At 38.6% G+C, this 13,039-nt stretch overlaps 2 protein-coding genes across 3 annotated transcripts in view; one reads left to right on the top strand and one right to left on the bottom strand.

Moving 5' to 3' along the window:
- The first annotated feature begins 3,801 nt into the window (after positions 1-3,801).
- LOC104960471 (unconventional myosin-X-like) lies at positions 3,802-7,343 on the top strand. Its single transcript, XM_010788537.1, has 4 exons — positions 3,802-3,905; positions 4,015-4,045; positions 4,138-4,989; positions 7,326-7,343. Exons 1-4 carry the CDS (start codon positions 3,823-3,825, stop codon positions 7,341-7,343), a joined length of 984 nt encoding a protein of 327 aa, XP_010786839.1. The 5' UTR covers positions 3,802-3,822.
- A 3,757-nt stretch (positions 7,344-11,100) lies between these two features.
- Positions 11,101-13,039, bottom strand: part of agmo (alkylglycerol monooxygenase) — a 38,497-nt gene continuing 36,558 nt past the window's right edge. For both annotated transcript variants that reach the window (XM_010788415.1, XM_010788416.1), the window contains exon 13: positions 11,101-11,641. In XM_010788415.1, coding sequence (XP_010786717.1) covers positions 11,561-11,641 — 81 coding nt within the window. In that variant the 3' untranslated portion in view covers positions 11,101-11,560. The remainder of the gene's footprint in view (positions 11,642-13,039) is intronic.

The following is a 13,039-nucleotide window of genomic DNA, read 5'->3' on the forward strand; positions in this document are numbered from 1 at the left end:
CTGGAAACTGCTTCTAATCGTTTTTAGGAAGACACCATGGATTACTTTTTCTGTAAAGTGTTAAAGAAATAAAAGTGTATGATCATTTTGAAGAATTCATTCATAATAAATGAGTAATGAAAGCTGTAGGTGTTGGATCATCGTCTAAAGGCAGAGTGGGACTTCCTTTTTCTTTAGATCTCACATTGATACAAATGTGTATGCCGGTGGGGAATTGTCTTACGCTGTTGAGCTGCTTCTCATGTAAACTTAAAGATTTAATCAGTATTAAGATAATTGTATATATAAAATATGTGAGAAGTCATAACAACAACTTCATCATCACACAGTGGCAGTTTGCTTTGGCCAGGGAGGCACAACATTGTAAAGTATTGACTCCCTGAGTGTTAGCCAGAGCTGATTCTAATGTATGACGATTACAGCATAGAGCACATATTGCAGCCTGAATCGTCTGCCATGACCACCAGATGGGTTGTAGAGTTAATTTATTGCCATGTAAATCAACATTACAACTTCTAAAATCCAATCAAATCAGCCTGTTACTCAGAAGAGAGCTGGTGTCACCACCATAACCCGCCTGACTGTGACAGCAGCCCACAGTCGATACATCACTTCTACACCACTTCTGGCCTTCTGTGCTATAAATAGCAACCTGTGTGTAGAGTCTAGTGCAGAACACCATGGATCATAATGGGACCTTTACGTAAGGTCTTGTGCCATGCACCAACACAGGCTGACCCTGGGTCTTCCTTCCCGTGGGGATGGGGCTAATGCTGGCTGGTTAACAGACAGATGGGTCTCCCGCACTGAGATCACATCCCCAGGCAGAAGCAAAAGAGCATCAAGAAAGAAAAAAGACTGACGTACAAACTCAATAATTAGCCTGAAGCATCTTCCATTTTGAGGAAATGTGTGAGTACGTTGGGGGAGTGCTCATGTAGTTTTTCATTTGAAAGCACCTATTTCTTGTCAGTGAGATTATTGTCTTCATCAAACACACCTATCATTGCCTAGCATGGCAGCTGGTTTCTTCCAATGAATCATGTCATCACATTTCGCACAAAAAGCTGTTTTGAGCCTTACATTTAAGTGTTGGGTCGGCTAGAGACCACGCAGCCACATCCACCATGCCTGTGAGGAACTACAGGCATGCGAGATGCATTACGGAAAGAGGACTGTTTGTCTAAAACATCAACAATGGTGAATTTCCTTGTTATAAAAGATCGGCACTGAAAGCTTTGCTCTAAAATGTTCCTCCTGACTGGCGGCGGTAAGAGTGTTTATTGATAGATTCCTTATTCAATCACCTGCCTAGTATTCGTTGAGTGCTAGGCTGCAATGTCAGGTTAGAGAGAAGGTATGAAAATACTGCAAAATACTTTAAAATTGCTTAAAATATATATATATATATATATATATATATGTGTGTGTGTGGAGGGACTCCCCTCCTTTCCCCTGCAGACAGTTGGTGCAAAGCATTGAACTATATTATCAGAGCATGAGTCACTGGAACATTCTGTGGCTCTGAGGGAGCAAATCACATTTGTTCGCTCTTCCCATCTGCCATGTAATGAGGAAAAGAGGAAAAAGAGGGAGCCACACAGACATACAAGTTGAGCTGTAGTGTGAATTTGGTTTAACTGTTAATACAAAGATACAACTAACATGTGTAGATTAAACACACATTTAAATGTGATGACATACAGATACAATTACATATAATTGAGAATCTGCTCTTTTATTCTTTCCATCTTTGCTGCAGTGTTGGTCGGACTTATTTAGATTTCCGTTGATGCAGTTGGAGTCTCTGCGGCTACTGTACTTTTATTTATCTTGACAGCTCTTTAAAATCACTTTGACATTATTTATCAGCATAAAAAAGGGACGAACCAATGTGATTACAAATTAACTTAAAGGGGACCTATCATGCAAAATGCACTTTTGTATGTCTTTTATACATGAATATGTGTCCCCGGTGTGTCAGGGAACTCACCAAGTGTCAGAAAACACAACCCTCTCTATTTTCCTCTGTACCCAAATCTCTAAAAACGGGGCTTTAACGGATCTGATACAAACTGATCCAGATTTGAAAATAGTCTGACGTCAGTGACGAGGAGCTCCGCCTATATGGCCAACTCTTCACCAATCAGGGGAATGAGAGGTTGCCGTGGCATGGCAACAGCATGGTAACATGATGCTCCTAACTCGCCCCCCTCCTTTGCAGGGGGGCGTGGTCAGCTGCAGCGCATGTAAAGACAGGGGTGGAGGAGAGCAAAATAGAGCGAAATGAGGCATGGCTAAAATACATGACCTGTTTGGTATTTTGAAAAAAAAAACGTATAAATATACCTATAGGTATGGCCCTACAATATATTATTCAAATATAGCATGATAGGTCCACTTTAAAGTCACTGACCATTCCCCCATTATGAAAATGCCAACTAAACAAGTGGTAGGGCAATCTTGTAAGTGGTAATGAAGGGAAAATGAATGAAATGCAATGCAGGTGTCAGTGAAAAAATTTAGACAGAAATTGTTTTAAAAGTAACGTCAAATTTGGAAATTGTGTATTAACTCAGACCATGACCCCTATCATTCGAAAAGATGAGTAACCCTGAAATACACATTAAGAAGATTCAAAGTTTGCTTTAAAAAAGTCATACTCATTCACGCGCCACTTGTTTTAAAAAAATTACTTCTTTCTCAACACTTTGGTTCAAAATGTTGTGAATGCACTGAGGTGTACTAATGAGGTGAATCAACAACCATGCATTTACCTCAAAGTACTGAAGCAGTCGCAGCACAACGAAGGTTGAAGTTTGTCTGGAGCATTCGGGCGTTCAAGACGTTTTCCTGAACACTGCTGATGTGTTTGTAACTCGACCCAGTGAGCAGAATACATTCTTACGCTAACGCAAGCGCTGTTGATCCGTACAAACTGGGCATGTGATATCGACATCTCGTGGGGAGCAGAAAAAGGAGCTGCACTCCTGAACTTTCTCCTGGCGGTGAGGTTGAAACATTTTTGAGTGTGGTTTGTCATGGCCTATTTCATTTTCCTTTTTTTATCATTAACAAATCAATTTGGTATCCAAGGCGCTAAAGCAAATTTCCCCTGTAGGCATAGAGGTTGTCCAGAAAAATGCGTACAAGACTAAGATTACAGCCATACTAAATGCGGGGCCTGTACTTTGAAACAGTAGCAGCTAAATTAATGTTAACACTAGCAATACGNGATCAGGCATTAGCTCCGCCTCCTCTTCTTTATTTTTTTCAAGCTAAGGACCCAAGATCCGTGTTTCTCTAACATGGCTGCAACAGAGGGGTTTGAGCAGTATGAGGCATGGGTGATCTGTTTGGTATTTAGAAAAAAAAACTTCACAGACATGTTTTGTATAGGTATGGCCCAACAATATATGTTTCAAATATAGCATGATAGGTCCACTTTAAATGTGTGTGTTTCATGTTGTCATTAGGAAACAATATAAGAGGGTTCAGTCCAGCGTGGTCACCATCCAGAAGAACTACCGCGCTCACTTTTGGAGACGCGTCTTCCTGCGCCTGCGCTTCGCCACCATCATCCTGCAGAAACATCACAGAGGCCAGCTGGCCCGATCACTCCATCGCCATCTCACGGAGGAGAAACAGAAACGAGAGGAAGAGGAGGAGGAGAGGGAGAGGAGAGAAGAGGAAGAGGAGAGAAGGCGCGTAGAAGAGGAGGAGGAGAGGAGGAGGATGGAGGAGAGGAGGCTACAGGAGGAGGAGGAGGAGAAGAGAAAAAGGGAGGAGGAGGGGGAGAGACAAAGGCTGATTGACGAGGAGATGAAGAGGAGGGAGGAGGAGCTGAGAGTAATGAAGGAGAAGGAGAAAGGCCAGAAACTTCTAGCTAAAGCAGAGGAGAAAAGGTAGAGTCTTTCCCTCTTGGTGACACATTGAAGAGCCATCATTTGAAATGACTTGGATTTGTCCTTTATGTAAACTTGTCACACTAAGTGTTTTTCATTTCATTTTTAGGAAGTCACTAGTAAATGGAGTCTGCCAGAAGGTAATTCCTTTTTTTCCCTAAATGATATTCAAATAACAGGAAGAAAAGGACATGTGAATGTGGTATCATAAAGTCTTTTATTTACTCTCTAGGTCTCTTGCCCTTTCTTGTCCTGTCTGCATAAGGAGCTGCCGCAGCCCCAGTCCCAAAGTCACACCTCTGAGGAGGAGAGCCGGCAGATGGAGGAGATCCAGCGGCTGGAGAGAGAGATCGAGCGCCTGCAGAAGCAGCAGGAGGACGGCGTGTCCCTCCTCGGAGACGTCTCCCACGAGGAGCTGCGGCAGATGAGAGACGCTGAGATCTTCAGACTGGAGAAGGAGGCTTCCCGCGTGGCTACTGAGTTTCTGGAGCTCCTGGACTTTGGTGGTTTAGAGCCATCCCTCTCCAGTGAGGAGAACCTCCACGACCCCACTGACTCCACAGCCCCTCTAGCCGAGGAGGAGGTAGATGAGGGTTTCCACGCTGAAGAAGAGTGTGTTCCTTTGCCTGACTTCCCTCCTCCGGCTGTGGTTCCTCTGGACAAAGAAGTATTCCAAAGTATTCCCCCTCCTCCGCCTGATTTTGCAGAAGGACTAGTTGTCGTCCCTGTCTCTGCCTCCTCTCCTGCTACACCAAAACTCCTTTCCCCCAACGGACTGAGTCCTGCCCCCTTCCTCTCCGACTCCCGCACCTCCAGACCCCCTCCTCCTCCTGTGGTCACTAATGGAGAAAGGCAGCCGAGCCTGAGGGTCAGCAGGGGGTCCGACTTTGAGCCTGTGATCGAGGAGCGGCCTCAACAGAACATGCCAGACCCAGAGTCGGACTACGACCAGGAGGAGTTTGAGGAGGCTCATGGGAGCTCGGGTGCTAGCACCAATGACGGCCATATAACAGATGAGGAGGTGTTGAGGAAATCCTCCTGCACCCAAAACAGCCTGGACTCCTTCAGAGGCAGCTCGGACTCGGTGAGGACTAACAGGCTGAGAATAATTTCTGTCAAATGCTACACATCTAATCCAGATGGCATACCATTTGGAGTATCTTTATTTAGCTAAAAAAGTGATTGGATTTGCAGTTGAACCGAAAAACGATGTTGTTTCGAGTACTTTTTGCCCTAAAAATGTAGGGAATGACTGCGTTTTCCTTTTGATAGGTCAAATCTAACTTAAAGGGGACCTATCATGCAACATGCACTTTTGTATGTCTTTTATACATGAATATGTGTCCCCGGTTTGTCAGGGAACTCACCAAGTGTCAGAAAACACAACCCTCTCTCTTTTCCTCTATACACAAATCTCTAAAAACGGGGCTGCAACGGATCNATGCAGTAATCCGTGCAAAAGGATTCCCAACCAAGTACTGAGTGCATTAATGGACATTTTCAAATGTTTGATTGTGTTTTGCTGTTATAAATCTTTTTTTTTTACTTGGTCTGAGGAACTATTCTAATTTTTTGAGATAGGATTTTTGAGTTTTCTTAAGCTGTATGCCATAATCAGCAATATTAAAATAATAAAAGGCTTGCAATATTTCAGTTGATTTGTAATGAATCCAGAATGTATGACATTTTTGTTTTTTTAATTGCATTACAGAAAATAAAGAACTTTATCACAATATTCTAATTTTCTGAGACAGTCCTGTACTTTTTCATGATATTCTAATATTTAGAGATAGGATATTTGAGTTTTCTTAAGCTGTATGCCATAATCAGCAATATTAAAATAATAAAAGGCTTGCAATATTTCAGTTGATTTGTAATGAATCCAGAATGTATGACATTTTTGTTTTTTTAATTGCATTACAGAAAATAAAGAACTTTATCACAATATTCTAATTTTCTGAGACAGTCCTGTATATAGGTATGGCCCTACAATATATTATTCAAATATAGCATGATAGGTCCACTTTAAAGTCACTGACCATTCCCCCATTATGAAAATGCCAACTAAACAAGTGGTAGGCAATCTTGTAAGTTGTAATGAGGGAAAATGATGATGCAATGCAGGTGTACAGTGAAAAAATGTAGACAGAAATGTTAAAAGTAAGTCAAATTTGGAAATTGTGTTATTAACTAGCCCATGACCCCCTATCATTCTGAAAAGATGAGTACCCTGATACACATTAAAAGATTCAAAGTTTGCTTTAAAAGTCATAACTCATTCACGCCACTGTTTTAAAAAATACTTCTTTCTCAACACTTGGTTCAAAATGTTGTGAATGCACTGAGGTGTACTAATGAGGTGAATCACAACCATGCATTTACCTCAAGTACTGAAGCAGTCGTCAGCACAACGAAGGTGAAGTTGTCTGGAGCATTCGGGCGTTCAAACGTTTTCCTGAACACTGCTGATGTGATTTGTACTCGACCCAGTGAGCAGAATACATTCTTACGCTAACGCAAGCGCTGTGATGATATCAAACTGGCATGTGAATATCACATCTCGTGGGGAGCAGAAAAGGAGCTGCACTCCTGACTTTCTCTGCGGTAGGTTGACATTTTTGAGTGTGGTTTTGTCTGGCCATATTTCATTTTCTTTTTTTATCATTAACAAATTCAATTTGTATCCAAGGCGCTAAGCAAATTCCCCTGTAGCATAGAGGTTGTCCAGAAAAATGCTTACAAGACTAAGATTACAGCCATACTAAATGCGGGGCTGTACTTTGAAACAGTAGCACTAAATTAATGTTAACACTAGCATAACGACACAATAACAAAGACAATGTTAAAATGCTGTAGGTTACAGGAAGGTAGGAAGTTTTCAATGGTTACCATCTTAGTTAATCATGATAGCGGTCTTATTACTTGTTGAGACATCTTACTAATGTAGCCTGGTCATAAAGGATAGAGCAAGTTTTTTACATTTCGTGACATCATCACTGTGTGCCTCTCTTTGCGGATCTCTAAATGTCAACACGTCTCCTAAAGTGACAGCTTTTCATTTAGAACAGTTTGTCAGTAACCATCTCTATTAATAGTTGTTCACCTGGTTACACTTATATAACCCATGTTGTATAGCCACATTTAAATTCCCTAAAATGAATCCTCTTGGAACCATGAATGTCTGTACAGAAAGCTTTGCTGTCTACATGCTGTGTACACCCATCAAAGAGCCACTGGTGCACTGACTGACACAATTCCTCTTTACCATGAACACACACATTGTCATATTCTCTAAAGAACCACATGTTTATCATGAGAGAGACAGAGATAGAGAGTTGTTGCCATTCTTAGGCATTAGTTGAAATAAGATTACATTTTTAGATGAAATTGTTTTTCAAAATTCATTGTTTCTATTTTCAGATAAACCAGAGGCTGTGAAAAAATAAATAACCACTGGTTTGTTTTGTTGCCCTCTTTTACATTACAGCCAGATCTAATTCTCATTGGCTCACTCATTGATCGTCTTTCTCTAGCAACATTTCCTTGTTCCATTAAGCGAGACCCCCAGCAGAATTCCCTCACCGCCCATTAGGAGGATTTCATGTAAAGGTGAAGGCCATATCCTTCCACACTGAGATCAATATGTCAGCTTCTCCACTGGTCGGATGATCGCTTCAATAACCCAGTGGATCATTAAAGAGCAGAGAATAAGAGCAGAGCAGCACAGAGAAGGACTCTGCATATTTGCCTGTAAAATAGTATTCGGTAACTATAAGGTCACCTTTCATTATTTTCATATCATACTAAATGGACTAGATAATGAAAATAAAAATATCAGTCAATAAACTATCATCTAGTGGGAGAAATGGGTTTATTTTTCTCTTGTATACCTAATGGGTAAACCCACTCTGAATCTCACAGAGTAGATTACTGCTTCTGTATTTGTCTTTATGATCCTGATACTTGAAGTGTTTGAATTCTACTCCAAAAATACTACACTTTAACTCCATTAAATGTGTCTCAAATCTTTAGGTAAGTACTGTATCTCCATATTTTGAATGGACTGAAGTATTAAGTGTTATTTTATGTGCTAAGAAATTATTCTACTTCTGAGGCTGAATAAGCTAGACTTACATTCATGTATAAATCTATTTTGTGGAGATATGTGGTTCCGTACAGCCATTAAACAGCCCAAGAGTAGTCTATATAAAAAGAGCTAAAATTAGCACAACATTAAACATTTAGACCAGAAAAATGCAACGCATGCATGTATGCAGCAGTGGCATTATAACTAAAACATCTTGTAAATGTATACTTGTGGAATACTGACAGGGATGATTTTACTGCTCTATCAATACGTTTGATAGTTTAAGTATGTTATTGTAATATGTACATTCTGTTACTCAAGAAGAGATTTGAATGCAGGACTTTAAACTTTGTTTTTGGAGTATACTTCAACCTAGATAAACATCTGAATAAATCTTTCTCTACTGAATAAAAGTAACCTGCAAATTAATGTACATTGTTTCAGTTCATCCTGTTCAGACAAGCTTCCTTTAACACTCAAACCCAGCTTCTTGTTCCTTAGCATAGGCTAGAGCTAAAGACATTAGCAAGTCTTGCTAGCTAAATGCAAAAGAACAAATTTACCTGAAACGTTATTGCAGTCATGATACTCACGTCTGTTTGTTGATATTTTCTGTTGTTGAAAAAGGCTGGGAAGAAAACTTCAAACTTGTACTAACTCCATTTACTTTGCATGTAGTGGAGGAATGAACACATGCTAATTGCTGATACCATTATTAGCTTAGAGAACAGAGGGTCTAACCTCGGCTTTTTTCTGTGGTGAACATTGTGGGTTTCTTTACAAAACACAAAATGGACCACTCAAAATAATCTCAAATAAAATCCAGCATAATTGTAATGATATACTACTGTATATAAAAATGCATTCTAGAGGTTTCTCAATTCTTAAATATCCCCTCCTCGACTCCTATCCTCGATGCTTAGTCCCGCCCACAGGAGATGCGAGCGGAGGACTGAGGAGGGGAACCGACGAGAGAGGAGGGGAAATTTGAGTATTGAGAAGCCTGTTATGTGACCCCCTCCTGAGTCCAAACCTGTAACCATGAGTTGGCCACACCCTAATTAGTGATGTCACAGCAGGTGCTTGGTTTTCAGCCCTGCTGGAAATGAGTGGCAGTGACATCACTGACCAAATCATGAACAGTTTCAAGATTCAAATTCGAAATAAACTATTGCTCAATAATAAAGTTGAGGAGGTTTCTTTTAAAATTGTACACACAATATAGGCTATCCAGCAAAAAAGACACTGCAACGATTTGGACTTGATATTGAATATTCCTCTACGTTTTGTAATCCACAAGAAGAGACTATTGGCAATTTTTTTTTATGAATTCTTCTATTGTAGAATATTGTGGTATGATGTAGAATGTTTTATTAGGAAAAAGACGGGACAAAAGGTTCAACTCCAAAATATTTAATCTGAAGTATCAAAATGTATTTTTCTTTCCTTTTTTTCTTTCTTTACTTTATGTAATGTCTTGTTGCTTTGTATGTCCGCCCCTGGACTTTGTTGTATGTAGAATGTATGATGTTCATGTGTGATGTTGAATAGATGAATACATTAAAATAAATAAATTTAAAATTTAAAACATTCCATTTTTTATTTATATGCACGACAGTAACAGTGAAGCATTTGCAGTGAAAACCCTTTTTATGTTTATTTAATTGAAAGTTACGCAAGTAGAACATTCAATGAGAATTTAAACCAAAAATAAAGCAAGTTAAAATATAGTGCTCAAATATAAAAACGACAATCAATTAAAGTAAAGTATAAAGCATTCATATTTGACAGTATTTCAAATAAATTAACTGAACTAATAAAGAGAGGTACTACTGTATATGCACAATGAGAAGTTATAAATACATATACAAAGATGTAAACAGGAATGTAGTCAATGTAAAACTATTACTGCTTTTATTAAATTTGCTTTTTTTACCCACACCATAAACATTATTGCAAAATGTCATTGTACCTGAATATAAAAACAAAAAGATGTATCTTCTTGTAGTTATAAAACACAGAGGTGATTAGTGTTCTAGGTATTCCCAGTCATTTTAATAGTGCACATGTACATCCAAATGAGGTCATTATGTACCAACAGATGTGATGTGCACCTGTGGTGTGAACACATTTATTAAGATTTCTGATATTTCAGTGAAGCCCATGGGTGTGCTGCACGTAAAGCAGTGATGCCATCTGTAGACCTGTTAATATGACACATCATGAATATTCATACCGCTTTCACAAAATCCAGTCATTTACATAAACCGCATACAGTACTGTGGTGTTGTTATAATAATTCTTTCATAGTTTCACACTGAAATTATAATGTTTACCTTAGTATGTAAACAGTACTGCTTTTATGAAATAATGTTTTGTGGGAATGAGATCAAACATGTACATACAATAAGATATCTTTCTCATAAATTCCACAAACTCATATTTTGCATTGTTTATCACTAAACAGTTGTTAATTATTTATCTAGGTATGATTTTGTGAGAGGAGGATTTTTCTATTATTTATAAATATGACTTTGATATATCAGGGGTTAATATTAAAGTTATGTTTAAGTAGTATCATATAAAAAGTACAGATTTTACACACTCTTACGGGCGCAGGCAGGCATAGGATATTTTGCATTGGGTTGCTTTGTGATGAGACTGATCTCACACCCAATAATTTATTTAATATCAACATATTTAAATGACGTGGAATATTCATCTTTATGCATAACACCCGAATGAAATGAAATTATAATCTATCCTAACAATATATTTTTAACATCTAACATCAAAGTATTTTTCCTGTTTTTTTTTTTACTTGACCTTAATATTTGAGTGTATGACTTAATGCCTCTCAAAACCATGGATGTAGGAGTGTTGTTGAACACAGCTGCCACTTGTAAACAGTTTGTGGATTTACAAGACTTTTGGCGGTTGATAACAGCACCATCTGCTGAGGACTGTGTGTCACTCCCACACAAGATCTGGAGGCTGGGAGGAGGAATTAATGCGGACAATCTGCTCTTTCTACACACACACACACACACACACGCTCGCACGTCACAAACCTCCAGGTTGTCTGGTATTTTTAGGGAAAATTAAAAGTGGAGATTACAAATCTTTTATTGCAATAAGAAATTGAGAAACAATGTATCGTACAGTGTTGTGCAAATCAAAATTAAAAGGCAAAAGTATAAGAAACATTTTCTTATGAGGTATATGTTGCATAGTAAAGGTATTATATAAAAATGTTAATTTATTAGTACTTTAATTATCACCGCAGCACCTCTGTTATTACAGTGTAGAGAAAAAAGCACAGAAGACATTTATAAGCAGGGAGAAATGTGAGAGTCTTGTTTTATGGCTGCTTTACATGTTAAAGCATAAACAGACCTTAAACAGTTATACATAAAACGTTTAAAGTGAATCAAGCAAAAGCTGAGGTAACTGCGTCTCGTACTCTACATCAACAAATATTTAAGGTCATTAAAACATGTATGGATGTATGTCAATGTCAATTTTGACATAAAAATGTAAAATGTGGTCTGAGTCTTCTTATGTTGACTCAGTCGGTCTTCTTCCTGATGCTGAACATCTGGGAGAAACTCCGCAGAGCCCAGTACAGCAGAGAGAGGGAGACAAAGGCCTGGACAACACACACAGAGAGAAGGGTTAGCAGCAGATAACTCATTATACTTTCTTCAAAATAACGAATGCGGCACCATGTAGGAAATCAGATTTAGCCAAGATGACAGTGAAGGTGACTGTAATAGAATCATTAAGAACAGACACCAACAGTCTGTTCTCTAAACGGGTTTGAAAACCGGCTAAGATGTTTGACTGTAAGAGGGTTAATGAGCCGACAGTTTGTAGGGCATATCATAAAATGCTGTGTTGATAAATTGAATAACCAGTGTTGGATGTTATTTTCATTCAAATGGATCGCCAATTAAACTGCCATTTAAGTGATTCATTGTTTGTTCTATTAAATATCAGAAAATAGACCAAAAAACATTACAATTTCAGAGAATAGTTTACATGTGTTTTTTTTGTTTGTATTGCTTGTTTAATGTTTAGCCCAGTTAAATAGAAAATGCTGTTACTTTGTGAAATAGACGTTAAATGTTCTCGAAGTTTACTTACATTTAAGTATAATACATTTAAGTATAATACCGCCATGGAATGTATTTATCTGCTTAGTTTATTTAGCTAAGTTTTAATTCTCACTCCTTTTTTTCTCTAAGCACAGGCACATTGCCTTCTCCTGTGATAAGGCAGAGTCATTAACGATCTCTGATTCAGATAATCACAGGACAGCGTTGATGGAGAGGGTCAGAGAGCAGGAAGGACATCTGGGTCCATCTTATCGGGGGGATACGTTCCTGGGGACAGTTTAACCTGCCAGAGACAGGATTTACAGCGTCTTGTAGAATAATAATAGTGATTATGGATTAGGAGTGGTTAAGTATCAGTGACGGGGGAAGATAACTTTTACGCGAAGCTGTGTCACTTCGGTGTCTCAGAATATATGTCAATTCTCCGGCTGTAAATTCCAATAAATTTAAAGCATCTGACATCAATTCAAAGCTCTCCTGTGTGCTCCTTGTATTCTTTTTCTTTGCTCCAAAAATGTCATCACATATTGAGAAACTGGAACCAGCAAAACTGTTGATTCATTCTCTGAATAATCAACTAATTGATATCTGTAAACGTGCCCCACTCTCGACAGAGAATAATCCCTTATTTGATACAGAACAGTACGTTTTGAAACATTAACTTGACCTTTTTCCCCCTTGCATGATTTGAAGTGATTTATTTATATACATTTTCATGTGGATATTAACTGACAAACATTTGTGTGCCTCGACAGGACACTGAAAGCACTATGTTGGTTGACAAGAGAACAATTATTTTGAATCTGATTTGCATGCTGCAAAATGTTACACTGAGTAAAAACAAGATGGTTTTCATATAATAATAAGAAAGTGTGAAAGGGATTACTTACGACCAGTCAACACAAACACTGAAAGTGAATCCCTAATTG

The sequence above is a fragment of the Notothenia coriiceps genome, unplaced genomic scaffold, assembly GCF_000735185.1.
Source record: "Notothenia coriiceps isolate Sejong01 unplaced genomic scaffold, NC01 NC01_scaffold00031853, whole genome shotgun sequence".
Classification (NCBI taxonomy): domain Eukaryota; kingdom Metazoa; phylum Chordata; class Actinopteri; order Perciformes; family Nototheniidae; genus Notothenia; species Notothenia coriiceps.

What these genes read in the sequence shown, in the direction of transcription:
- LOC104960471 (XM_010788537.1), top strand. Translation starts at nt 3,823, where the DNA reads ATGAAGAGGAGGGAGGAGGAGCTGAGAGTAATGAAGGAGAAGGAGAAA. An exon ending in GCTAAAGCAGAGGAGAAAAG is followed by an intron (nt 3,906 to 4,014) that starts GTAGAGTCTTTC and finishes TTTCATTTTTAG; the next exon opens with GAAGTCACTAGTAAATGGAG. An exon ending in TAAATGGAGTCTGCCAGAAG is followed by an intron (nt 4,046 to 4,137) that starts GTAATTCCTTTT and finishes TTTACTCTCTAG; the next exon opens with GTCTCTTGCCCTTTCTTGTC.